This window comes from Chlorocebus sabaeus, chromosome 22 (genome assembly GCF_047675955.1).
Source record: "Chlorocebus sabaeus isolate Y175 chromosome 22, mChlSab1.0.hap1, whole genome shotgun sequence".
In the NCBI taxonomy this organism is placed as follows: domain Eukaryota; kingdom Metazoa; phylum Chordata; class Mammalia; order Primates; family Cercopithecidae; genus Chlorocebus; species Chlorocebus sabaeus.
Window position 1 is genome coordinate 42,020,731 of NC_132925.1, and position 26,771 is coordinate 42,047,501.

At 38.8% G+C, this 26,771-nt stretch overlaps 1 protein-coding gene across 2 annotated transcripts; it reads left to right on the top strand.

Annotated features, from left to right (window-relative positions):
* The first annotated feature begins 23 nt into the window (after window positions 1–23).
* On the top strand, window positions 24–25,827 carry FAM162A (family with sequence similarity 162 member A). 2 transcript variants are annotated; one of them, XM_007985610.3, is made up of 5 exons: window positions 24–168; window positions 18,248–18,370; window positions 20,115–20,223; window positions 23,133–23,241; window positions 25,567–25,827. In XM_007985610.3, exons 1-5 carry the CDS (start codon window positions 135–137, stop codon window positions 25,657–25,659), a joined length of 468 nt encoding a protein of 155 aa, XP_007983801.1. In that variant the 5' UTR covers window positions 24–134; the 3' UTR covers window positions 25,660–25,827. The 2 variants fall into 2 exon arrangements, with proteins under 2 accessions (XP_007983801.1, XP_007983802.1); XM_007985611.3 differs by having other exon boundaries at window positions 99–194.
* The last annotated feature ends 944 nt before the right edge of the window (window positions 25,828–26,771 follow it).

Sequence of the window (26,771 nt, forward strand, 5' to 3'; positions counted from 1 at the left end):
GTTCACAGCGTCGCGCACGCCCCACCCCCGGCGCCGCCTGCGTCCTTCCCTTTCCAGCACTGGGTGACATTGAGCTCACGAGCGCCGCCGTCCCCGGCGAAGTTCTGCGCTGGTCGGCGGAGTAGTAGGTGGCCATGGGGACCCTCCGCGGTCTGCTCCTGGCAGCGGGTGAGACGCCGGTCGGGCTATGGGAGGTAGGGCAGCTGGCCCGGCCGCTGCGGGTGGGGGAATCCTGAAGCCTTCTTAGGCCCCGGAGTGGCTCCATTCCATGACGCACTTTCTCGGTTGCTCGGAATCCTGCCTCCTTAGTGTCAGTGTGGGAGAGAACTAGGTGAGCAGCTACTGATAGACATTGGAGACTGCCCGTGAGTTACCCTCATCTCCATCCACTCAGCTCCCACCAATTTAACTGCCCACGTGCCTACCCTTCTCCCCACCCCAGTCCTCAGACTCCCCTGAGCTCAGTCTGTAAAACACCTACTATCCCTAGACTTCCCTTTTACCCATTCATTCAGCTTTCCACCCTTACCACCCTTATCTGTTGCTCTACTTGAGTCTTCCCTCTTCCCTGCCCCTTCCTCTCTGGAGTTTATCCCAGGAAACCTCCAGTCTGAAGTTTCCCCACTCATTAAATGTCTGATTAGGCCAAGGATTTAGGTCTTACAGATTAATAATAATTATTTTCTTAAAATGGAGGATACATTACTTTTAAACACTTATACAATTAATTGATTCGAATTTCTTGGAGGAAAGTGTGTAATTGAAGGATCTGCAGTTTGTTTTGGTGGTAGACATTTGTGTGATGACTGTTTTGGACTTAGGTAATGAAAACTCTTGGGAGGACCAGCAGAGCCTTGGCATAGTAGGGGTTGAGAAATCAGAGGGCTTGCATTTTGCCTCTTTTCTAGGTACCAGAGATCTTTTGTTCAATGGCGCTACATTATTAAAAAGTTGGTAATTCAATTTTTAAAGGAAAAATAGCCCCAAACTTGGCTATTCAAATAATATAAATGTATATTGTAAATGTAAATGAAATAATGCAAAAAAAAAAGTGAATGTTGCATAGTTTCACAAGTTTGGTATATAACCCTCCCCACCCCAAGGTTATCCTTTACACAGCTTATCTGATGTTCCAGTGGAGAATGGACTGGAAAACATGTCTCAAACTAAGGAGTATTATTATATTTGCTTCCTTTAAAAGCAAACACTTTCTCCACTAAAATCCTCAGTACTATGATTGATTTCATTGATTTTGTCAGTTTTGTTGAACTAATTCACCTAAAATATCTTCTGTACATCATATTAACCATTATAAAGCTTTTCAACAAGGCAAGTGAAAGGATCGTTGCTCTGTAAAAAAGTTAAAATGGACTGCAGGAAAAGAACTTTGACATCTTGGAACTAATACTGAGTGTATTATAAGTAGTTCACCTTCTTGCTTTGATAGTGTATTTATGCATCTTGAAAATTCCAAAGCCTCTCTGCAAACTTCTGGTATGTGAAAACTTCACTATTGACCACTTAACCAAAGCAGAATTCCTTGAGTGATTTAAGAACAATTTATTTTACTTCAGATATAAAATGTTTAATAGCACACTAAGGATGTTATATGAGCAGCTCTCTCCATATGATCTTCCACGAATATCTGATGCTTTGTGAGCAACTCCAGAACAACCTACTGCCTTTCACCCACTTCCTAGCTAAACACTTTCATATACATTATTTTGTTGGATGGATTTCTCATAGCAGCCCTCTCAGGTGAGTCTTACTCCTCCCACACTTTATAAGTGAAGAAACATAGGTTAGAGATGACTTGTCCAGGATCACTTTGCCAGCAAATGTTAGAGCCAGGATAGGAGTCGGTACCCTCTAATTCTGGAATTTTTGTGCTTTTTGCTGCTGTTCAAACTGTTCATTCAGGGGCTGTGCGTGTATGAATTTGTCATGACTAATTGGGTCTCAATCTGAAATGAAAGAGTCATGAAATGCAGATTTAGTTCTGAAATGCAAGTACATCTTCATGTGCAAATGACTTTTCAAGAAAGAAGACTGATTTAATAAGCAGCCTTAGCCAAAGGAATGATAGATCAAATAGAAATGTAGGCCCAGTGTGGTGGCTCACGCCTGCCATCCCAGCACTTTGGGAGGCTGATACCGGAGGATTGCTTGAGACCAGGAGTTTGAGACCAACCTGGCTAACTTAGCAAGAGCCTATCTCTCCGAAAAGCTTTTAAAAATTAGCTGGGCATGGTGGCTCAAACCCGTGGTCTCAGCTACTCAGGAAGCTGAGGCAAGAAGATCACTTGAGCCCAGAAGTTTGAGGCTGCATTGAGCTATAATACAGTCATGCTGCCACACTCCAGTCTGGGCAACAGAGTGAGACCCTGTCTCTGGGAAAAAAAAAAAAAAAAAAAAAAAAAAGCATAATCTAGGCATCCCTTATTTATCCAGAATATTTGGAATAAGATTCTCTACATAAGTGAAATTTCAGATGATCAAAACTTAACCTTATAAATGACGGACCTTTACTTTTGTTTCTCTTGGCGATCTTTGGTATACTCCCTTAGCAAACAATATAGCAAACATAATATAGGCTTTTATGAGCTCGAATTTGTTATTTTGTAGATGTAGTTGTAGATACAGATCAGGGTTGTTAAGTTGTGGTACTGGACACTTCCATGTTTGAGAGGTCCTGTGAACTTCTCAAATTTTTATGATTGTGTACCATTTTTGAGAGAGAGGGTCCATAACTTGTATCTGCTACTCAGAGCAGTTCATGCTCTTTAAGTTAAAAAGCACTGATACAGATGATTAGGAACTAAATGGCCATTTACCCACACTATGCTGGGTTTCATGAGGGTAAACACTAGATCTGTTTTGTTTTTACTCAATCCTTACCACTTGTTGGTGTTCAGCTCATAGTAGACAGGCAATGCATATTTTTTGGACGAAGGATGCTAGGACATATCTTGGAACATGCTGCAAATATAAGGTGAGTTTTCACACTTCTTTTCTCCTGAAAGAATAAAATAGATATAACTTTTAGGATATTGTATCTTTCTACAGAATGATTATTAGTTCAAAGGAATAGAATGACCTTACAAGAATGTTTCTTCTTGAAAGAAAGTTTTGCTGCCCTAAACTCTGTTGACTGGTCAGATTTGAAAATGAATTTATTATCGTCATTATTGTTACCAATGTAATGGACTATGGGCTGCCTTCCTTTTAGTTTAACTGACATTTCAGAGCATTGGAGTAGAGAGATATCTTAGAAGTCAGGTAATCTAGTCCTCTAATTTTTACAGATGAGGAAACTTAAGGGCCAAGAAGGGAATCGGCTTGCTAAGGATCACACAGGTACAGACCTGGGACATAGCCAATATCTCCTGGCTCCCATTCTGATTTTATTTCTATCACATTCTCCTACCTTATTGTTCTGTTTGTTCTTGCTAACCAACCTTAAATGAGAACATACCCATTTTAACTACCCCCACCTTTGGCTTTGCTCATTGCTCCTCTCCAGGTCTTACCAAGTATTTATTGAGTACACAATGAATGCCCTGTATGTATACTGTGAAGGCTCTAAAATGAATGGACTGCACCACTCCTATGGCTGATTTATTGCAGTGAACAAACAAACATATAATACACCAGAATAACCTATACAAAACAGTATATATATAAAGCTTTAGATTACAGACCAGATTATAAGTGCTGCTGTGGTGTCCTGGAGCCACTGACTTTGTGCAAGTCTCTTCCCAATTTCATATTTGGTGATGTTACATTAGTAGCTTAAGATCTGCTATGGTAAGGGTTATTGGCAAACACTACAAATCAGGACTTGTCTCCACTGGCCCCCTCCAGTATACCATCGGCCTCAAGAATTCTGAGATTCTTGAAGGCTCCATTGAAACAAAGGGGTTTGAGAGTGATGTGAGCACATGTAGGGGTGGTAATGAGTCTGAAAAAGGCTACGAGAGGAAAGATTACCTTGGATTTTGATCAGGAGGTAATAGGAGATAAAGTGTGGTGTTTGGAGAAGTTTGAACCAAATGAATTTGAACCAAAAAAACCTTTTAGCAGGAGAAGTAATACAAGAAACATTTCTGGAAAATTAACACAGTAACTACATACCAGTTGAACTGCTGCTACCTATGAAGATGTTACAGTAACTGATGTGTGAGGTGATGATGGAAATAACAAAGGAATATATTCAGGAAGTGTCTTGAAGAAAGGATGAGTTTGGAGATACTGAGTAAGGAAGGACTTAAAGACAAGTTTTTTAATGTTGAGGACTACGGAAGTATTGCCTCATTGTCAGAAATAAGAAAGTTGGAAAAATAATCAGAAATGCCATCAAAGATTTGTGTTAGTTTGGCAGAGAAGATAGTACATTATTGAGAAGGTTTAGGTGGCATTGAGTTATAGGTGGTGAGAGGTTGAAGACCTGAGGGCAAAGGAAGAGTAAAGTTATGGAGATAAAGATATGGGAGCAATTAGTCTGGAGTGGATTTTTAAAACAGAATGGATGAGTCCTTTTAGCACAGAATAGAAACAAGGACTAAGCCTTGGAGGTGTGACATAGGAACTGGGAAAGAAGTCATTAAAGAAGATAGGTCATAGAGGTTGGAGATGAAGTGAGAGAATATGGTGGTACAATGTAAGAAGGCATTGAATCCTTGTAGAAGGATGAGATCAGTAGAGTCATAGGCCACAAAAATGGCAAGAATAGAGTCAGAAGGGCTAATGATGAGAATCTAAAAAAATGTATTGGTATGACTAGAAAGAGGTTACTAATGTTGGTAGAGTAATTTTATTAAAATGATTGGAGAAGGAAACATTGTAGCAAAATAAAGTGTGGTGAAGTGAAGTAGTGGATACATGCCATTTATTCAATCATTTGAGCTATGAAAAAGAGGAAATTAGAATTTTATTAATAGGACCTGGCCGGGCGCGGTGGCTCAAGCCTGTAATCCCAGCACTTTGGGAGGCCGAGACGGGCGGATCACGAGGTCAGGAGATTGAGACCATCCTGGCTAACACGGTGAAACCCCGTCTCTACTAAAAAAAAATACAAAAAACTAGTCGGGCGAGGTGGCGGGCGCCTGTAGTCCCAGCTGCTCGGGAGGCTGAGGCAGGAGAATGGCGTGAACCCGGGAGGCGGAGCTTGCAGTGAGCCGAGATCGCGCCACTGCACTCCAGCCTGGGGGATAGAGCGAGACTCCATCTCAAAAAAAAAAAAAAAAAAAAAAAAAAAAACCTGTTGAGAACAAGTGAATGCTTTGTCCAACATAGTGGACCTTCAGTGTTATTGTAGGGTAATAAGACAGAATTTTCACTAACTACTAGTAGAAGTTACTGGAGAAGTAGTCAGCCTTTCTGGAAAGTAGTTTAGATAGATAGATAGATAGATAGATAGATAGATAGATAGATAGATAGATATAAAGATAGATAAATAAGATAGATAGAGATGTAGATGGAACCTTAAAGGGTTTCATACACTTTTACCCTTCACTTCTAGAATTTTGTTCTAAGAAAATAATTAGAAGTACCATCAAAGATGTATGTAGAGAACTGTTCATTGAAACATCACTTATAGTAGTGAATAATTGGAAACGAATCAAGTTGTAGGGAATTACTACATTCAGGTTATAGCTGTGTGTTGGGTGTTATACAGCTACTAAAATTATTAATATCTTGGAAAGTATTTGTGACATAGCAAGATACAGGATTATCTGATTATGAAAAATGTATATGTTGTATGTAAGTATAGGAAAGGTCTGAAAAGAAATATTAATGCACCAAGTTATTATCCCTAAGTGGTGTTATTATGAGTGCTTTTATTTTTCTTCACATATTTTTTTTAACTTGCAAATTTTCTTTAATGAGCAAGTGTTACTTTTATAATTTAAAGTTTATTTTACAAAAAGTTTTTTACATAATAACATGGTGTATAACAACTTGGTGGTACAAAGGTGTTTACATAGCAAGACCCCATCTCTACAAAACACATTTTTTTAATTAGCCAGACATGGTGGCATCTGCCTATGGTCCCAACTACTACAGAAGATGATACAGGAGGATCGCTTGGGCCCAGGAGTTCAAAGTTACAGTGAGCTATGATCGCTCCACTGCACTTTACCCTGGGTGACAAAGTGAGACCTTGTCTCTAAAAAAAAAAAAAAAAAAAAAAAAATTAGGTTTTTTAGTTTTGATTTTAAAAATGGGGGAAATAACATTTGGCAGGAAGAAGGCAGTGGAAAATAAGGATAAGTTTGGTACAACATCCCTCAGGAGAGGGATTACTACTTAAGAATGAAGGAAGACTGGTATTTCTCCAAGCCTGCAGGGAAGGATGAGAAAACGGATATAGGGAGTCTGTTTCTGTCACAAAGCCCAGGTCAACAGCTAAGGCCTAGAGAGTTTCAGATAGCCACTCTGGGGAGTGGGTTGTAATATTGATCCTCTGATTCCCAGAGAGTTGTCATATCTCCAGTCACATCACCTATGGTTCTCTCCAAGAGGACCTTGAAAGATTCTGAGAAAGAAAAAGCATCCCTACCTTTCCTCACTGTCTATCATGGGGTTAGAAAGGATATTTATGGAAAGGAGGGGACTACCAGGAGAAAAGCTGGTATTTCAACCAGCCTCACCCTGGCTGACCACTATAGCCTCCAGCTAGCAATAATATTTCTGAGGCACTGGTTTTCAAATTATGGGTCCCCCATAGCAGAAGTGTCACCATTACCTGGGCAATTGTTATAACTGCACATTCTCAGGTTCTGCCCATACTTACTGTATCAGTGGGGTACAGTAATCTGTTTCACGGGTCCCCCAGCTGATTTTGATAGATAAAAAAGTTTGAGAACCTTTACTCTTAAGATTAGCCATTTGCCACCCAAAGCCTTAGAGACAGCTGTGAGGCTTCATCTTAACTTCCTGCTAGGACCCCGGAGACACAGAACTTGTCAGCCAGGGACAAGCTGCAAGTCCAGCCAGAGGGTTAAAGGGCTGTTTTTCTTTTGGTTTGTATGTTTTTAATCGTGATCCACCAAAGGATGGAAAATGTCTGGCTTGGGCATCTGGTCAATATATTCTGTGTCTCTGAGAGAAAACGAAGGTCTTAGTAATGATATTAAAGCTTGTTTATTCTGTCATGTTGTTATAATTGCAAAATAAAAACCAAGACCACATCAAATACTTCAGACATTTTTTAGTGATAACTTTTTTACATTTTAAATTTTATTTTATTTTATTTTTGAGAGAAGGTCTGGCTCTATCACCCAGGCTGGAGTGCAGTGGCATGATCTCAGCTCTCTGCAAGCTCCGCCTCCAGGGCTCAAGCCATCCTCCTGCCTCAGCCTCCTGAGTAGCTGGGACCACAGGCACATGCCACTGTGCCCAGCTCATTTTTGTATTTTTTGTAGAGATAGGGTTTCACTATGTACTGATACAATTTTTAAAAATATTTTTTGAGCAAGGCCTTGTCTTTAAAAAAATATTTTTTACATTAGTCTATTATTCTAATATCTATAATAAGATAATATTTGTATGTTTTAATCAGCATTTATACTGTAGGGAGGTAAAAGTTATTAGCATACAATATGAAGTTGTAGTAAGAAAAAGTTGGGAGATATAGTCTGATCTAGGTGAACCTCTCATGTCTCCAAGTTTCTACCCCCCATGGCTACCTCAGGTACCTCTGACATCAAATTCTATTTGTCTTCCCGTTATTCATTCTGTTCTGGCCATACTGGCCTCCTCTTTATGGGCTCTAGAATCTTTTAGGGTCTTTTGCATTTTCTGTTTGGAATATTCTTCCACCAGATAGCTGCATAGCTAGCCCTTGCTTCCCTTCAAGAGTGACATTCTCACAGAGGACTTCCTAACTACCCTATATAAAATTTCATACACAGCCCATTCCAAACACATACTTCATGTCCCCATTGTTTATTTTTTTTCTCTCTGGCACTGATTATCTTATATATATATATATATATATATAACTTTTTCCCCAGTAGAATGCAAGTTCTATTGGCACAGATTTTTATCTTTTTTGTATATTTCCTAAAACAATGCCTGGCACATAGGAAGTACTTTGTTGAATGAATATCTCCAGCATACATTGATGTCACTGATAGTAAGTATACATGTTAGCATTTTTTGCTGTATTATTTCTCAAACTGAGCTAGCTGAGAGGCGGTTTGTCTTCTGTTCTCCTAAACTGCCTTTGTTCTAATTAGGAGGGATGGGGAGGGACAGCTGTCTTACGAAATAATTATTGATTCTTTTTCTGTTTAAAGAGCAGAGTCCTCCTAGCTTGCTGCCAGTTAACCTTGTTCCTTTTGTAAGTGCCTGCCAAAGGAGGAATGGGACAGCATTGTGTGAGATGGGGCCTTGTAGGTCACATTAAACCAGTGGTTCTCTGGGGAGATGAAAAAGTCCTGGAGATGGATAGTAGTAATTAGTTGCACAGCAGTGTAAATGTACTTAACGCCACTGAATTGAACACTTAAAAATAATTAAAATAGTAAATTTTATGTTACGTATGTTTAACCACATCTTAGGGGAGAGAAACTCCTAGGTTCTCAAAGTATAGTCCAGAACCAGCAGTAGCAGCATCACACTAGGAACTTGTTAGAAATGCGAATTCACAGCCTCCATTACAGAACTGTGGATGCAGAAACTGGAGGTAGGCAGCCTCATGATTTGTGTTTTAACAAGGCATTCCTCTGATTCACACTAAAACACTAAAGTTTGAGGATCACAAGATTTAATAATTGTGTCTTCATCTTCAGTGCTATTAAAAGCTGTTGAAGAGTTTCATAGACTTTTCCCATGGCCTCATAACTGCATAATTACCTTTATCAGAAATCCTAACTGTATTTGGGTAAAATTGAAAAGTGTTCTAGAAGCATTTTATCGAAGTTAATGTTTTACATAATATTTTTTAAAAAATAAACTTAACAGAGAGCCTGCTGTGTTTCAAGTGTCTTACCAGATGCTCGCATATTTGCTTTTCCATTTAACCCTCAAATCAGCTTTGGTACAAGAAACACTGCATTATCCACGTTTTAAATGAGGAAACAAGCTAAAAGCAATTAATTTATCTCCTTTCCACTAGGTATTACAGATGTTGTGCTTACCAGACCCAGGCAAAGTGTTCTGGGATTTATAGCCCTGAAAAAGGAAATAAATGAGGCCTTTTATGAAAAAGACCATGTGGCAGGTAACCACAGTTAGAGATTCCAACTTCAGATGTGTCAAGAGTAAGGACCTCTGAAAATCCATTTTTACCTAAAAGCAATGATAACACTGCCGGAAGTTAGCAGAAGCAACTTTTCCAGAACTCTGGAAAATTACCAGGCATTTGTAACAATCTGAGGAGCATTTATCAAAAAAAAAAAAAAAAAAAAAAAAAAAAAAAAGACTGAAATCGTGGTAGGACAGCAAGTCTTGTGGAGTTTTAACTTGCTTTATTCCTGTCTTCTCTCAGCTTCACAAAAGCCTTGAAAACCAGCAGCCTCACAAGTCACAGTTGCTTTGAAAACCAGCAGCCTTGCAGGCACTGAAGAAGGCGGAATGGGTTTAGAGTTCTCCAAAACTTTCAGCTCGAGAATTGTTACTATTTGACTTGTCTGACAGTTCACTGGAAACCCCATTCATAGGGCTTGTCTTTTTTCACCTGACTTGGAGTTTATTCACTGCAAACAGTGTTTTTTCCCTGGTGCATTTGTTGAAAATAATCAGCAGCACTTGTTTGACATAACATGGAGTGCGTAACAGCTGTATGCCAAAAATGACATAAACCAGATGAAATGGACACACTTATAGAAAGACAAAAATTACCAAAACTAAGTCAAGAAAAAATAAAAAATCTGAAAAGTCCTGTAACAGGAGATTGAACTAGTGATTTTAAAACTTCCTGCAAAGAAAAAGTCCAGGCCCAGATGGCTTCAATTGTGCATTCTACCAAACATTTAAAGAAAAAGATAGAATTAATCTTTCACAAACTCTTCCAAAATACAAAAGAGGAGGGATCACTTCCCAATACATTGGATGAGGCCACATTATCCTCATACCAAACCCCCCCGCAAAAAAAAACTCAAGAAAACTACAGACCCATATAGAACCCTTATGAATATTGATGCAGAAATCCTCAAGAAAATACTACAAAATGAATCCAGTGACATGAAAAATTATAGATTGTGATCAAGTGGGATTTATGCTGAAAATGTAAGGTCAGGACTCCTGACTCAACATCATTCACCATGTTAATAGAATGAAGGAAAAAAACACACAACCACATCAGTAAACACAGAGAAAGCATTTGACAAAATGCAACTTCTCTTCACTATAAACACTCAGAAACTATGAATAGAAAGGCACTTCCTCAACCTGATAAAGGGCATTAAATGAAAAACCTGCAACTAACATCTGACTTAATGGTGAAAGGCTGAATGCTTTTCTGCCATGACATGACAAGGATGTCCATTCTCAACATTTCTATTCAACACTGTACTGGAGGTTCTCGTTAGGGAATTTAGGTAGGAAAAACAGTAAGTGGCAAAAGAAGTAAGGCTATATTCCCAGATAACATGATCATGTATATAGAAAATCCTAAGGAATACATACACACACATACCCTATTAGACTAAATGTTGAACAGTTTTGCAGTATGCAAGATAAATGGGCAATGAATGATGCAAACATGAAGAAAAACAATTCCATTTATAATAGCATCAAAAAGAATAACGAAGTTTAAAACGTACTCTGGAAATTGCAAAAACACTACTGAAAGAAATTAAAGAAGACCCAAATAAATGGAAAGACATCCCATGTTCATGGTTTGAGAGACTTAATATTTTTAAGATGAAAGTATTCCTCAAATTGATCTACAGATTGAACACAATCCCCAACAGAATCCCAGCTGGGGCCTTTGCAGAGATTGGCAAGCTTGTCCTCAAATTCATACAGAAATTTAAGGGACCCTTAGCCGGGTGAGGTGGCGGGCGCCTGTGGTCCCAGCTACTCGGGAGGCTGAGGCAGGAGAATGGCGTGAACCCGGGAGGCGGAGCTTGCAGTGAGCTGAGATCCGGCCACTGCACTCCAGCCTGGGTGACAGAGCGAGACTCCGTCTCAAAAAAAAAAAAAAAAAAAAAAAAAAAAAAAAAATTTAAGGGACCCTGAGTAGGCAAACTAATCTTTAAAAAGAAAAGCCAAGTTGGATGACTCATACATCCTGATTAAAAACTACAAAGCTGTAATAATCAAGACTGTGTGGTGCTGGCATAAGGACAGACATCTGGATCAGTGGAATAGAACTGATAGTCCAGAAATATACTCTCATATTTACGGTCAATTGATTTTCTATATTGTGCTAAAACAACTCAGTGAGGAAAAGAATAGTCTTTTAAACAAGTGGTGCTGGGAGAACTGGGCATTTACATGCCAAAATATGAATTTGGATCCTTTCCACATAAAGTATACTACTATAACTCAAAATGGATCACAGACGTAATATTAGAGCTAAAACTCTGAAATTCTAGAATATAGGAGTAAATCTTTGTGACCTTGTATATGGCACCAAAAGCTCAAACAATAAAAGAAAAGATGGATAAACTGGACCTCACCTAAATTAAATTTTTTTATACTTCAAAGGACATCATCAGGATAGTGAAAAGATACTCATGGAATGGGAGACTATATTTGTAAATTATATATCAGATAAGGAAAGAACTCTTACAACTCAAAAAGACATAACCCTACTTAAAAAAAATGGGCAGAGGAACTATGTAGATATTTCTCTGGAGAAGATATGCAAATGGCCAATTAGTACATGAAAAGATCCTCATTATTACTTTTAGATAAATGTAACTTAAGACTACAATGAGATACCACTTCATTCCTACTGGGACAGTTATAATCAAAAAGAACAACAAATGTGGATATGGATGTGAAGACATTGGAACCCTCATATATGAAAATGTGAAATGTTACAGCCACTTGGAAAATGGTCTTGTAATTCCTTAAATGATTAAATGGAAATAACCCAGTTATTTCACCCCTTAGTATATGCCCCACAAACGAAAATACATGTTCCTTAAAACTTGTACACAAATGTTTATAACACCATTATTCATAATAGCCAAAAAGTGGAAACCACCCAAATGTCCATTAGTTGACTAATGTGTAAACAAACTCTGGTATAGTGGAATAAAATTAGTCAATAAAAAGGAATCAAGTACTGACAAATGCTACAGCATGGATGAACCTTGAAAATATAAGTAAAAGAAGACAGTCATAAAAGACCACGTGTTGTATGATTCCATTTATATAAAATGTCCAGAATATGCAAATCCATAGAGACTGAAATCAAATTAGTGATTTTCTAGGGTTGGGGGAAGGAGGAAACAGGGAATGACTGCTAATGTATTCAGGATTTCTTTCTGGGGTGATGAATGTCTTCTGGAATTAGATAGTAGTAATCAATACACAACTTTGTGAATACATGAAAACCACTGAATTTCACACTTTAAAAGTGAGTTTTATGATAGGGAATTATGTATCAATAAAAGTATTATTTTTAAAATCTTAAACATGAACATATTTCGTGAGAAGTCCACAGTAGTATCTTTTAACTTGTTATGTTCAAAAGATAATATATATATTTTTAACAGCAAGGGGGAAAAGTGAGGAAATGATGCTTTTCACCATCATTGGGAAAACTGCCTCTGTAACCATGTTTTACTCCTACTGCCTCTCTTACCTCCCCTTACTGCTCCAGACTCTGAGGCTGCAAGACACCCAAGTGGGAGTTTGGAACTTCCAAGGCACAGTCTTTTTATCCACTAGCAAATTCATTTTTAACCACAAAGGTCTGAGGGCACACTCTTACTACATTCAGTACACGTCTTGGGCATTCAATTTCTATCATCTAGAGCATCATATAGTGGCAAGGCCCTAGTTAGATTTATCTCTGGTGCCTTTCCAGCTTTCATTTCTGTTCCACTCTTCCACATCCTAGAGACTCAGGGGCTCTTAGATGTCTTCTGATCTCAGGAGCTTATACCAGACCTGGCCGCATCTGCACCACAGTCCCAAGATCAGAATTACTCGCCTTTTCTCCCACCTGATCAAAACTATTTCTGGTTGTCTCTGCTTCTGATTTTAATTAATTAAAATTATTCATGCTAAAGCTGAAGGTAAGAATTCCTAATTAAAACTAATTTCTTAAATGTATTTATTTTATGAAGGTATTTCCTAGCTTTATTCACTGAAAAGGCAAAAACAGTGACAAACTGAAAAAAAATGAGCCCCCCACTAAGGAGTCTCTAAAAACATTTCTTTAAAAGAACCAGAGCCCGTTGAGAGGAATGTGTGATTCCAACTCAGGGGCAGAAAACATTTAAAATCAGTCTAGAATATCTTGTCAGAAAGAAAGCTATCAATGACCACTAAGGATGTGTTGAAAGGACTCGACAGCCAATTTAGAAGGGTTCCTAATAACTAAAGATGGGATTAAAAGGAACAACTGAAATAGTTTAGAGCACATCACGTGTAAAAATGCAACATAAGGCAGTTGCAAGAAAACCAATTTGTTCATTTGAAAACTGGCAAAGGGCAATAATCCAGCATTTATTCCACATTTTCTGCGTGATTTATGCCTTAAGATAACCAAATAGTTAATGTGAAAGGGGAGAATACCACCATTTCGCAATCCCTAATGAAATAAATGGATCTAGGTAATAATCACCATTGTCTGCTAAAAAAAAAAAAAGAAATTAGATGAAAGGTTGATGGGGAACCTTATGAAAGGTGAATCAGACTGATAGCATCTACTGATCAATCTTAATATGAAAGACAAAATTGGCATATGCCTATTGATGTGGCATAATAAGACATACACAGTACCTATCACCTATGACATTCTTGCTAAAAGATCTAATCTGAATCTTTCAGGCCTCAAAAATCTGTTTACAAGGAATAGAGGAGTTTGGAGAATATGTTGGATAACACCATGGGGGTGTGATAAGCAAAATGTAAAATTGAGGGACACTCTATAGGACTAATGACTGGTTTCTTTAACAAATAAATGATTTTTAAAAATGTAAGAGGAGAGACCTATAGATTTAAAGAAACTCAGGAAGCATTAGCCATATTCAGTTTGTGCACCTATTTTGAATAAGCCAACTGTAAAAAAAAAAAAAAAAAAAAGCCTATCAGAAATTTCATCTTAATAGGATTTGATCATAATATACTGATATTAAGGAACATTTTAAAATTATATTAATATTTCAGATATGATTTTGAAATACATACTGAAGTATTTATGGATGAACTAATATAATATTTGGGATTTGCTTTAAAACAATCCAGTAAGGGGTAGATAATAGGTAGAGTTTAGGGGAAACAATATTTTTAAAATTTTTTAAGTTCAGGGGTACATGTGCAGGTTTGTTACATAGGTAAACTCATGTCACAGAGGTTTGCTGTACAGTTTATTTTGTCACCCAGGTACTAAGCCTAGTACCCGTTTGTTACTTTTTCTGATCCTCTCCTCCCTACCACGCACAACCCTCAGGTAGGCCCCAGTGTTTGTTGTTCCCTTCTATCTGTCCATGTGTTCTCATTATTTAGCTCACACTTATAAATGAGAACATGCAGTATTTGGTTTTCTGTTCCTGTGTTAGTTTGCTAAGGATAATGAATGACCTCCAGCTCCATCTGTGTTCCTGCAGAGGACATGCTCTCATTCTTTTTTTAAGGCTGTGTAGTATTCTGTGGTGTATATGTACCACATTTTCTTATTTATTTTTTGAGACAGTCTCACTCTTGCCTAGGTTGGAGTGCACTGTCATGATCTAGGCTCACTGCAGCCTTCAACTCCCAGGTTCAAGTGAGCAATTCTCATGCCTCAGCCACCCAAGTAGCTGGGATTACAGGCATGCGCTACTGTGCCCGGCCTAAAGAAAACACCACATTTTCTTTATCCAGTCTGCCATTGATGGACATTTAGGTTGATTCATGTCTTTACTGTTGTGAATAGTGCTGCAGTCAACAAACACATTCATGTGTCTTTATGATAGAACATTTATATTCCTTTGAAGATATACCCAGTAATAGCATTGCTGGGTCCAGTGGTAGTTCTGTTTTTAGGTCTTTGAGGCATCGCCATACTTCTTTCCACAATGGTTGAACTAATTTATACTCCCATCAACAGCATATAAGTGTTCCTTTTTCTCTGAAACCTCTCCACAGCATCCCTTATTTTTTGACTTTTTAATAGTAGCCATTCTGGCCAGGCACAGTGGCTCACGCCTGTAATCCCAGCACTTTGGGAGGCTGAGGTGGGAGGATCACCTGAAGTCAGGAGTTCAAGACCAGCCTGGCCAACATGGTAAAACCCCGTCTCTACTAAAAATACAAAAATTAGCTGGGCATGGTGGAAGGTGTCTGTAATCCCAGCTACTCGGGAGGCTGAAGCAGGAGAATTGTTTGAACCTGGGAGGTGGAGGTTGCAGTGAGCTGAGACCACACCATTGCACTCCAACCTGGGCAACAAGAGCAAAACTCCATTTAAAAAAAAAAAAAAAAAAAATAGCAAAGGCTTGGAGCCAATCCAAATGCCCATCAGTGATGGAGTGGATAAAGAAAATGTGGCACATATACACCATGGAATACTATGCAGCCATAAAAAAGGATGAGTTCATGTCCTTTGCAGGGACATGGATGAAGCTGGAAACCATCATTCTCAGCAACCTAACACAGGAACAGAAAACCAAACACCATGTGTTCTCACTCATAAGTGGGAGTTGAACAATGAGAACACCTGGACACAGGGAGGGGAACATCACACACCAGGGCCTGTCGGGGGTAGGGGATTAGGGGAGGGATAGCATTGAGAGAAATAGCTAATGTAGATGACGAGTTGGTGGGCGCAGCAAACCACTATGGCATGTGTATACCTATGTAACAAACCTGCACGTTCAGGACATGTATCCCAGAACTTACTAAATAAATAAAGACTGAGACTGGCCAGGCACGGTGGCTCACGCCTGTAATCCCAGTACTTTGGGAGGCTGAGGTGGCCGGATCACCTGAGGTCAGGAGTTTGCTACTAGCCTGACCAACATGGAGAAACCCCACCTCTACTAAAAATACGAAAAAATTAGCCGGGCATGGTGGCGGGTGCCTGTAATCCCAGCTACTTGGGAGGCTGAGGCAGGAGAATCGCTTGAACCTGGGAGACAGAGGTTGCGGTGAGCCAAGATTGTGCCACTAGACTCCAGCCTGGACAACAAGAGGGAAACTCCATCTCAAAAAAAAAAGCAAGACTGAGAATATAGTTACTATATAGAGATGTTCATTTGGGGAGAAATTCAATAGAGTCTTGAATATTCTCATGATGTGCAAAGATTATTTTAAATCATAAATACATCTTATATCTTAAATATGTTTTGCTTTCCGTATATACTTGATATTTCTATGAAAATGTTTTATCCTAATATTTGCCAACAAGAGTCTTATATTTGTGTGACCTTTTGAAAGTTGAGTAATAACTGTAATGCTACTTTGCTTATTTTTCATAAAAGTGATTTTGTTTAATATATCTGAAAATGCATTTTTCATTTATTTTTTCTTATTCTTATATGTATACATCAAGTGTGGCATTTGAGAATCTGTTGATAAAATTTACAAAAGTAGAATTACAATTTTATGTTCATGATGAAAGAGTGACTTAATAATATTCACCTGATTGTATCTCTTATTTTGTGTGCTTTTGTTAAACATATGTCGATTTATTTTGCCAACATTATTATATAGACAGAGAACTCCTTTTCTTTCAGGTTAGTTCATGCGATCCTGGTTCATGGAACATAAAGTGAGATTTTATGGGTGACAGGGAGAGAGATCAGGCTTGACTTGAGGGCACATGGGAAAAGAAGGGGGCTATCCTTTCACAAAGATTTAAATATCTCGTAAGAACTGTTTGCCAGTGCAATTATAAATATGTGTATTTGTGCCTAATTTTTATTTTTTAAAAGCTCAGGTGATTATAATTTTATCTGTAAAATGTTGAAAGTGTAGTCTGATTAAAATAGTGTATATCTAAAAATTAAATAAATAATAGGCATTGTGGCTGGTTGTGAGATGGCATTGCATTGTGGTTTTGATTTGCATTTCTCTAGTGATCGGTGATGTTACTTTTTATTCCATATGCCTGTTGGCTGCATGTGTATCTTCTTTTGAAAAGTGTTTGCTCATGTCCTTTGCCCACTTTTTAATGGGCTGGTGTTTTTTTTCCTGTAAATTTGTTTAAGTTCCTCATGGAGCTGGATATTAGACCTTGGTCAGATGCATAGTTTGCAAAAATTTTATCTCATTCTGTAAGTTGTCTGTTTACTCTGTTGATAGTTTCTTTTGCTCTGCAGAATCTGTTTAGTTTCTGCACAGTAAAAGTTAAATGTATTAGATCCCATTTGTCCATTTTTGCTTTTGCTGCAGTTGCTTTTGGCATCTTCATCATGAAATCTTGGCCCATTCCTATGTCCAGAATGGTATTGCCTAGGTTGTCTTCCGGGGTTTTTATAGAGGTTAAATGATACTTATTAGCCATATAGCAATCATTGTTGAAAATGGGTGATGAGTATATAGGGGTTCGTAATACTACTCTCTATTTGTGCTTTGAGTTTAAATTTTTAAAATAAACTACATATATTCTTATATATGTAGTTTTAAAGTTATATTTAGTTCAAAACTACATCTAAAATTGATTTCTAGTTAGGGACTTGTGGCTTACAAGGAGCAAGGCTTTCTAGAGTTACTTCTTGCTGACCACTGCAGCCCCCTAACCAGTTTATCAGCATAGTATGGCAACTTGGTGACCTAGTTTATCACTTTTGGGAGGTTACTAATCTTCACCTAAACAGCCCTGATGTCATAATACATAATATTGCCACCAGAGCCATTGTTATGATAAGACACATGTGAGAAGGACTTATTTAAAATTTACAGCTGGTAACATTTTTATGTTGTAAATTCCTAATTTCCTAATCAATAAAACATTTATATTTTAAAAGAGCATCAGGCATAGCACTTTAAATATAGTATGTGTATCTTACATATAGTAAATTCATTTCCTAAATGAACTAATTTTTATAAATGAAACGTAACTTGCAGGTATTTCTTATTTTGAGAAAACATCACATTTTCTTTCTTTGAAACATTTTTCTCTCTTTTTTAGGAAGCTGTTTTAGGTTATGTGAAAGAGATGTTTACTCATCTCTAAGGCTTACCAGAAGCTCTGATTTGAAGATAATAAATGGATTTTGCATAAAACCACAGGAAAGTCCCAGAGCTCCATCCCGTAAGTTTTTATTTTTTCTATTTATGGAGTAGATAGCTCCCAAGGAGTAGGAAAACTTGGAATCAAAAGAACCCAAAAGAGAGAGGTTCCTATATCATACCCTCCCATGTAGAGAGAACACATGGTGTTTACATTGTGCATGTGCACATGACCAATATGACCACAGTATGGGAGGCCTGAGGGAAGTCCATGTTCCTACATCATACAACATGGGAGGCCTGAGGGAGGCCCATGTTCCTACACCATACCTCCCATGTTTTACTCATATGCAGGCCCATGTCCTACATCACACTTCTCATGTTTTACTCATACGTAGGCCCATGTTCCTACAGCAGACCTCCCGTGTTGTACTCCTACTGGTCATGGGCACATGCACAGTGGTTTCTTCATTTTCACCATTTGTCATTTTCATCTTGCCTGTACGGTTGGACTGGAGCTTTCTCCTTTTTTTTTTTTTTTTTTGAGACGGAGTCTCGCTCTGTCACCCAGGCTGGAGTGCAGTGGTCGGATCTCGGCTCACTGCAAGGTCCACCTCCTGGGTTTACGCCATTCTCCTGCCTCAGCCTCCCGAGTAGCTGGGACTACAGGCGCCCGCCACCTCGCCCGGCTAATTTTTTTTTTTTTGTATTTTTTAGTAGTGACGGGGTTTCACCATGTTAGCCAGGATGGTCTCGATCTCCTGACCTCATGATCCGCCCGTCTCGGCCTCCCAAAGTGCTGGGATTACAGGCTTGAGCCACCGTGCCCGGCCCAGACTGGAGCTTTCTCTAGGAGAATGGATGCACCAAAGTAAATAGTAGTCCAGAAATTATGTTTTAAAGAACTCCAAAGATGAACCAAATTAAGATACTATGTGTTAGGTAAAATATAAGTAGGACCTTCTCCTTATTACCCTTACTGGCTCTCCCTTTGCACTGATTTTTATCTCTAGTCCCGACTTATTAATGAAATGACTCAGATGGCATATATTCCCTTCAGACTCAACAAATCTTTTAAGTAGTATTCATGCTCTTTCTTTCTTTAGCGGGGTCTTTTCCTGTCTTCTTTTAGTTACAATTCTGCTGTTGTCTTAGTAATCCAAGTCTGATGTTCTCGTGACTCCTTCCTCTTTGTCTTAAGCAGTCTCCACATGCTTTCAGTCATCCTCAGACTGACTTCATCTCTCTTCCCACTGCTGCAACTCTGGTTCAGACTATATCCCCTCACCCTTGTATTACTGTCTCCCATTTAGACATTTTGCCCACTCTACCCTGTCCCCCTTTTCTCTCTCCATCCATTGTACAGATAGTAAGCCTTCCTAAAACATTAGTTTCTTCCGTGTTTCAAAATGTACAGTAGTTCCCAATCAACTCTAAACCCCTTAGCCTGACATTCAAGCTCTGGTAAAATCTGATTGTACCTTACAAACTTTTTCTTAATCTACTGAAGTCAGACAAGCTCCTCACTGTTCCCTCCTTGTTCATCCTTACTTCATATTTTTGTTCTTGATGTTCTTTCAGTTTTCAATGGATGAGGCTTATATTGGGAAATAATGCTTTTATTTTACCTCATGGGATTTTATAATCTTATTTGGAAAATGAAGCATCCTAAGAAATTCCATTCAAATAAAGCTCTAATTAACTTGAAGTTTCTCAGTGTTTCTGTTTAGTGACTAGTTGAAAAGCACTAATACCATTTTTCTGTTATTAAATTTGAGAGTTATAATCTCAAACACGTAAGATTTCTTGTTTGGTTTTTCTCATAGGCACTTACAGCCACAGAGTGCCTTTACACAAACCTACGGATTGGCAGAAAAAGATGCTGATATGGTCAGGTCGCTTCAAAAAGGAAGATGAAATCCCAGAGACTGTCTCGTGAGTGCTGAATTTAGTATTACAAGCAGCTTTCATTTCTCACTAACGTAAGGGAAAAACAATGCCTCTGAGTTCCAGCTGTTTAAAACTTTTCAACCAAATTTGAAAACAGTTTTCACTTTTCCAAATGTTTTATCTTTGGTTAGTACTTGGAATATAAACAATGCTAGAAAACCTGTGTCTTATCATTGGTATGTTACATAGTGACTAGTGAAGAACTGTCAGGTACTCTGAAGTCAATTGATTATTTGATTTCATCCCCCGGCTACAGAAGTGTGACTTTTTTAAAGTTTGTTTTTAATCTAGGTATATAAATTAAGTACCACTGACAATGACTATATTCCCCCAAATCCATTTAAGTACTCAACCTTAGACATAAAAGTATTTAATTGCAACACTCTGGAATTCAGGAAAGAGTGCTTCCTGTCACCAACTTCCTTAAACCTAAGGGAAGGGATCTTGGCTGGGATCTTGGAACTTTTTCAGAGTTTGTAGATAATGAGTGCAGTTTCCTCCAACCCAGTTTCTCAACTCCGTACTATTGCTATTTGGGGCTTGATGATGCTTTGTGGCGGGGGGGGGGGGTGTCCTATTTGTTGGAAGATGTTTGGCAGCATCCCTGGCTTCTGCCCTCTCAATGCCCATAGCATTGCCTTAGCGCTGACAACCAGAAATGTCTCCAGACACTGCCAAATGTCCAAGGGGCACCAGGGGGGTGGGAATCTCCCCTGGTTGAGAACCAGTGCCCTAACCTCATGTTAAAGACCCTGACTGGCTGGCACCTTGGCTAAAAAGAGATTCTGAGAAACAGATGTCATCTTCTGTGAGGCATCATCCTATTCAGGGACAGGGACTTTGGACAAAGCTCCTGGAAGTTCCCTGTCAGCAAGAAACTATTCCTGGATCTTCTGGTCTCTGGTTTCAAGTCATGACTGAAAAAGATCTGAGCTCATTCAGGACTTCTTTCCCAGGGAAATATGTAGTATTTATTTTCTGTTTACAACAACTTTAATAGAGCTTTTCTGCTTCCGCCAGTCAAATTGATAGCACATTACTTTAACTAGAATTATTTCAGCAGGAAAGCCCTGGTTTTTCTTAGCTCAAGTCATGTATTCTTCTGGGTAATAAGAGAATACTGGAAATAACCATGACATCAGGTTCTTGCCTATGCCTTCATTCTTCCTATACCAACAGAAAATAAGCTGGTATTCTCACCCATGGCTGTAAGAGATGCTGTACAGGCTTTGTTGTAGAACACCTTCCTCAGTCTACCTAATAGTTGGTTCCAAGATCCCCTCAGGCCCAAAACACTGCCTCATGAATCACTCTGGAAGGGTCTTTTCTGGGCCTAGGCAGCCATTTACCTTGTACTGGTAGTTCTGAACAGGCACTGCTTAACTTGCCCATTCCTGTTACTCCGTATGGGATGGATTATTTTTCATGAGGATCATGGCACTTCAAATCCCATAAAATACCATCAACATGGGAAGTCAGTTTGTGGTTAGTGGAATCTCAGGTGCTCCTAACTGACCAATTTGACGGTCCTTAGCAGTTGTATTGAGTTCCTGCCAGCCTGCAGGCCCAGCTTAAATGCCTGGAGAACCCCATCCACATGCTGCTTCACAGGTACCAGCTCCTACATCACATTGTACATGCCTTCATCTTCCTCCTTCCACCTGCAACATCCCAGATCCTTTGCCTCCTTCCAAGCATTTTTAAAGTAATCCTCTCCCCAATTTTAAAAGTAATATATGTTAAATATCTCAGGGGAAAGAAAGCACTTCAATCCCATCATCTAGAGATAATCACTTCCTATTTACACATCTACTGAGAAGGCCAGAAGTTAATCTTGGGCCCCATAAGGGCTCCACATCCCCTGCCTTGAGGTTCTGCCAGACACCAAGGTAACAGAATCGTGACCACCAGGTGTGGCAATGCATGCCTTTAGCCCTGGCTGCTCAGGAGGCTGAGGGAGGAGGATCGCTTGAGTCTAAGATTGTGAGTCCAGCCTGGGCAACATGTTGAGACCCCATCTCTTTAAATAAAGTAAATTAAAAATAGAACCGTGACTCACTGCCTGCTTGCAAAATCACCAAGGTAGATTGGCCTTCTCTTTAGAATCTTCTATGTTAAGCCTCTTAGGTTTCACACAAGAATGATGAACCAACCATCAACTTTTTTTTAAGGCACATGAGTCTGTATTCAGTGGATAGGTTAGAAAAGCTGCACTCTGGCACTTGCCAAAGACCACAATATCAAGTTCACTGTCACTCAATTTTAGCAAAACATTAGTTTAAAAACATAAATATTAAGGAGCATTGCTTAAAGGACCTTCTTACTATTTTAGATATTCTCAAATCTATTCCAGGTTCAAGACAGAGAGAAAAAAGCTGGGTATATGGAACACATTGGTTAACTTTCTCCAATGTTTGATCTTTCTGAATTGTGCTTTGTGTTGAAACATATGAAGCTTATTGTAGTATCTGTTGTCAAGATGTTTTCAGATGATGACTAGATCACATAATATCTTCTTAAGAACCTCAGGGAGAAATGGCTACCTGTTTCACTTTTAGCATTTATAGGCTGGTTGGAAACCTGAGAGCTGAAATTGGGGTCCACCATAGCAAGTATAGATTAATATGCCTTGCCCATGTTTTTTTTTTTTTTTTTTTTGGCTTTGTTCGTGACTTCACTTTTTATTCTTACTTTTGTACTTAATTGTGTGCTATCTTGTATTTTATATATAAATGAGTTATTAAAAATGCCTCACCCTCCCCAAAGTCCTATGAGATCTCTAGGTCTCCCTATATATATTTATAGACACTACTATACTTTGAATTTATACACAGCTTTTTATCCTGCACAACTTCTGAAAGGGAAAAGATCTCATGATCTCATTGTATTACTAGGTTGGAGATGCTTGATGCTGCAAAGAACAAGATGCGCGTGAAGATCTGCTATCTCATGATTGCCCTGACAGTGATAGGATGCATTGCCATGATTATCAGCGGCAAGAAGGTGAGAAGGGGTTTTTCTCTATCCAGTGTGTATGTTCTCCACCAAAAACCTAGAATAAATAAGGGATTGACCCTTGTATTTACCCTCTGAGAAGAGGAGGCTACTTTCTACATTACATGAGAAAAGATAAGCAAAAAAATAAGGCATATTGGGAACCAGCCTGGAATGTCATCCTTGGGGATAAATAGCAAATCCTAACTTTGGCGTGGTGAAGGAGGACTAAATTCATTTTGTGTAATATAAATTTAAAAAGTGTTTCTGATGACAGATGCCATAATGTAAATTAAGAAATATGACACTGGCATATTTAATAACCCATTCCATATTTCCAGAGTGCTCTTGGTACCCAAGTGTATTTACCCTCACCATAACTGCCTTCATCATGGTGAGCTTTCCTAGCAGGGTTCTTTATTTGAAGCTCAGCCAGACAGGGCCATATGTCTAAGGACCGTAGCTCCTAAGCAGTACATAGGAATGCAAGTCCAGAAATCTTTAGCACAGATTATGATAATTAATAGCTATCACTAATTGAACACTCACTGCATTCCAGGTACTTTTCTAGCTGATACCTCGTCTGAACCTCACAAAAACACTGTAAGATAAGTATTATTAGGACCTCATTTGTAGATGAGGAAAACTATAGCTTAGAAAGCCTTAGTAACTTGCCCAAGGCCACACATGTCCCTAATGATGAGCCACAATGTGAACCTAGACCCAATTCAGGTAATAGGAAAATTGCTCCCATTTATTGAGTGCTTATTATGTAACAGGCACTGTTAAGCTCACTTAATCACCCCCATAACCCTAACAGGTAAATAGTTTTCCCAAACTCACATAGCTAACAAGTGGCAAGATAAAAATTTAGACCCAAGTTTGCAGGATACCAAACCTCGTACCATACTATCTTGCTATTAAGCTATAGTTATTTTTATATTCAGCAGCTTTGGTCAAATTCTTCTTTTAATACCATGCATGATTCTGTATATCACAGCTTCCATGTGGAAAGAGATGTCTTACAACTACTTTAAGATACTAAAAATGTTCTACACACCCACTCTTAACTGACTTTCTTATCCTCAGTAATTCCAGAGTAAAAGGAAATGTACTTTTGGCTGTCTTCAGTCTTGTAGTTAAATGGAAATACCATTTTAGGCTGACCTCATGGGAGTACAAAGGGGCAGATGTGCTGAGCTGGGCGAAGTTCTCTTGAAAACTCTGTTCTACCCCACTTCATTTTTTCTTGTCTCCCTCTTTGACCTCTCATGCGTAGTTCTCAGGTTAAAACCAGCAGAAACATGTGGACAGGACTGTAAACTTCTAGGATCTGAGAAATTTGCATTGCTTTTGTATATTCGATTGTACTAGCTGAGTTTAAATACTCCAGAAGCAAATTATTCACCTGGAATCACTTCTAGCATCATCCAGGGCTATATGCTGTGTACTTCAGAGAGTTCTTCTCCTGTTCTTTACCATGAAATTGTAACATTTTAGTTTTATGGAATTTCCATTTCCATAAATGCTACTGGAATGGAGAACTTTTTAACTTAATGTGATTTGGAAGAGAAAAATAGCCATTGTATATTTTGCTCTCACCGTCAACTTTCCTTTCTCCTCCCCCTCCATATACCCAATTCTTTTACATATGAAATTACACAAATAGGAGGAAATATCAGCTTAGGGTACTAGTTTCACTTATTTGGTATAAAAGTTTTGAAACTGGCCCGTATGTAAGCTTCATAGAAATCTGACCATTTACATGGAGGAAAACGAGGGAAGAGGACGGTTGCCTCTCCCACTCAAAGGATGGAATTGTAGTACAGATACTCGTGGAAATCATCAATGGTAGTATTTTGGTAAAGTCTGGAATCTCCAAAGCTGAATGTTTTTGGTAAAAGAGAAGTAAGGAACTAGAAGGGTCTGAGTGTGCAGATAAGTTGGGGAAGGAGAAAAGATAGCAACAAAGAAAAGTGAAAGAAGAAAAATGGGATAGAAATGGCAATGAGAAGGTATTTAGTATAAAAGAGAAGTGGGGTGGAATGAGAAGAAAGTATAAGAGAAAAGGAGAGGATAAAGATTGAAAGAAAGGAGCCAGAAGGGAAGAAAAAGGAGAGGTGTGGCACTTCTTACTTATGCTTGAATGGATGAGCTGCTGTTCTCGCGTACGAGGAAGTTGAAGCACATGGAGGAGACTGCCACGCCCAGTGTCCAGACAGCAGAGGACTCCATGCCTCTACTGCCCTGTTAACCTGCTGTCGTCAATGCAAAGTAAAGATACCGTCCCCTGACCAGCATACAAATCGCCTGTTCAAATCTCTTTTGCTTTAGGCTGCCCAAAGAAACGAGACTTTAACACGCTTGAACTTAGAAAAGAAAGCTCGTCTGAGAGAGGAAGCAGCTATGAAGGCCAAAACAGAGTAGCAGAGGTATCCGTGTTGGCTGGATTTTGAAAATCCAGGAATTATGTTGCAACGAGCCTGTATTAAAAAGGATGTGGTATGAGGATCCATTTCATAAAGCATGGTTTGCCCAAACCTGTACCATTTCCGTATTTCTGCTGTAGAAGTAGAAATAAATTTTCTTAAATAATGACTGTGTTTTATTGTTTTGATCCAAGTAAAGTGTAGCCTCTCAGCCTTTTGAACAAAAATGAAACAATTTATTTCAACTTGAATACCAACTCTTTAGAGAAGCAGGTACCATATCTTACTTCTCTTCCCATTACCAAAGTAACCTCTCCACAGGCGAACTCATTTTGTAGAGATAAGGAAGGCCAGTTGCGTATATGGCCCAGGTGCAGCTTGGAGGGCCAGCCTTCTCAAATGCCTTGGTGTATTTGGTGGGGAGGCTGCTCCCTAATAGAGCAAGCCCTGAGAAGCAGCCAGACCACATTCTATAATCTTTGAACATGCTGTCAAATGGAGGCTTTTAGGAGAACAGTTTTTTAAACATCCTGACAAGGTCCAGCCAGGAATTTCTAAGGACTTAGAAATCCCAGCATCATGGAGTTGCTTGGGGTCAACACAAGTCACCCTCTTAGCTTCATGCCTTAGAATTCTCAACTGGCTGTTTTCCTACCACCTGAGAAGCTAAATTTCTCAATTACAAAAATCTCATGTATTATCATTGTTAGAAGTATTTGCACCTCATGTATATCTCATTTACAGTTTGACCTTGGGATATTGAGTTGTTTCATATTTAGGTATGAATACAGGTTTCTATTTTAAACATAGATTCTCACATGCTTCTTAATTATTCATGGATGACAAGTCATTACAGTAGTCCCCTCTTATTCACGGCTTTGCTTTCTGTGGTTTCAGTTACCTGAGGTCTGAAAATATTAACTGGAAAATTCCTATAACAATGCATAAGTTTTAGATTGTATACCATTCAGTGTAGCATGATGAAATCTCTTGCCAATCCATTCCATCCACCTGCGATGTGAATCATCCCTCTGTCTGGTGTATTCACACCATATGTGCTAGCCGTCTCTTGTTATCAGATCAGCTATTGTGGAATCAGTGCTAGTGTTC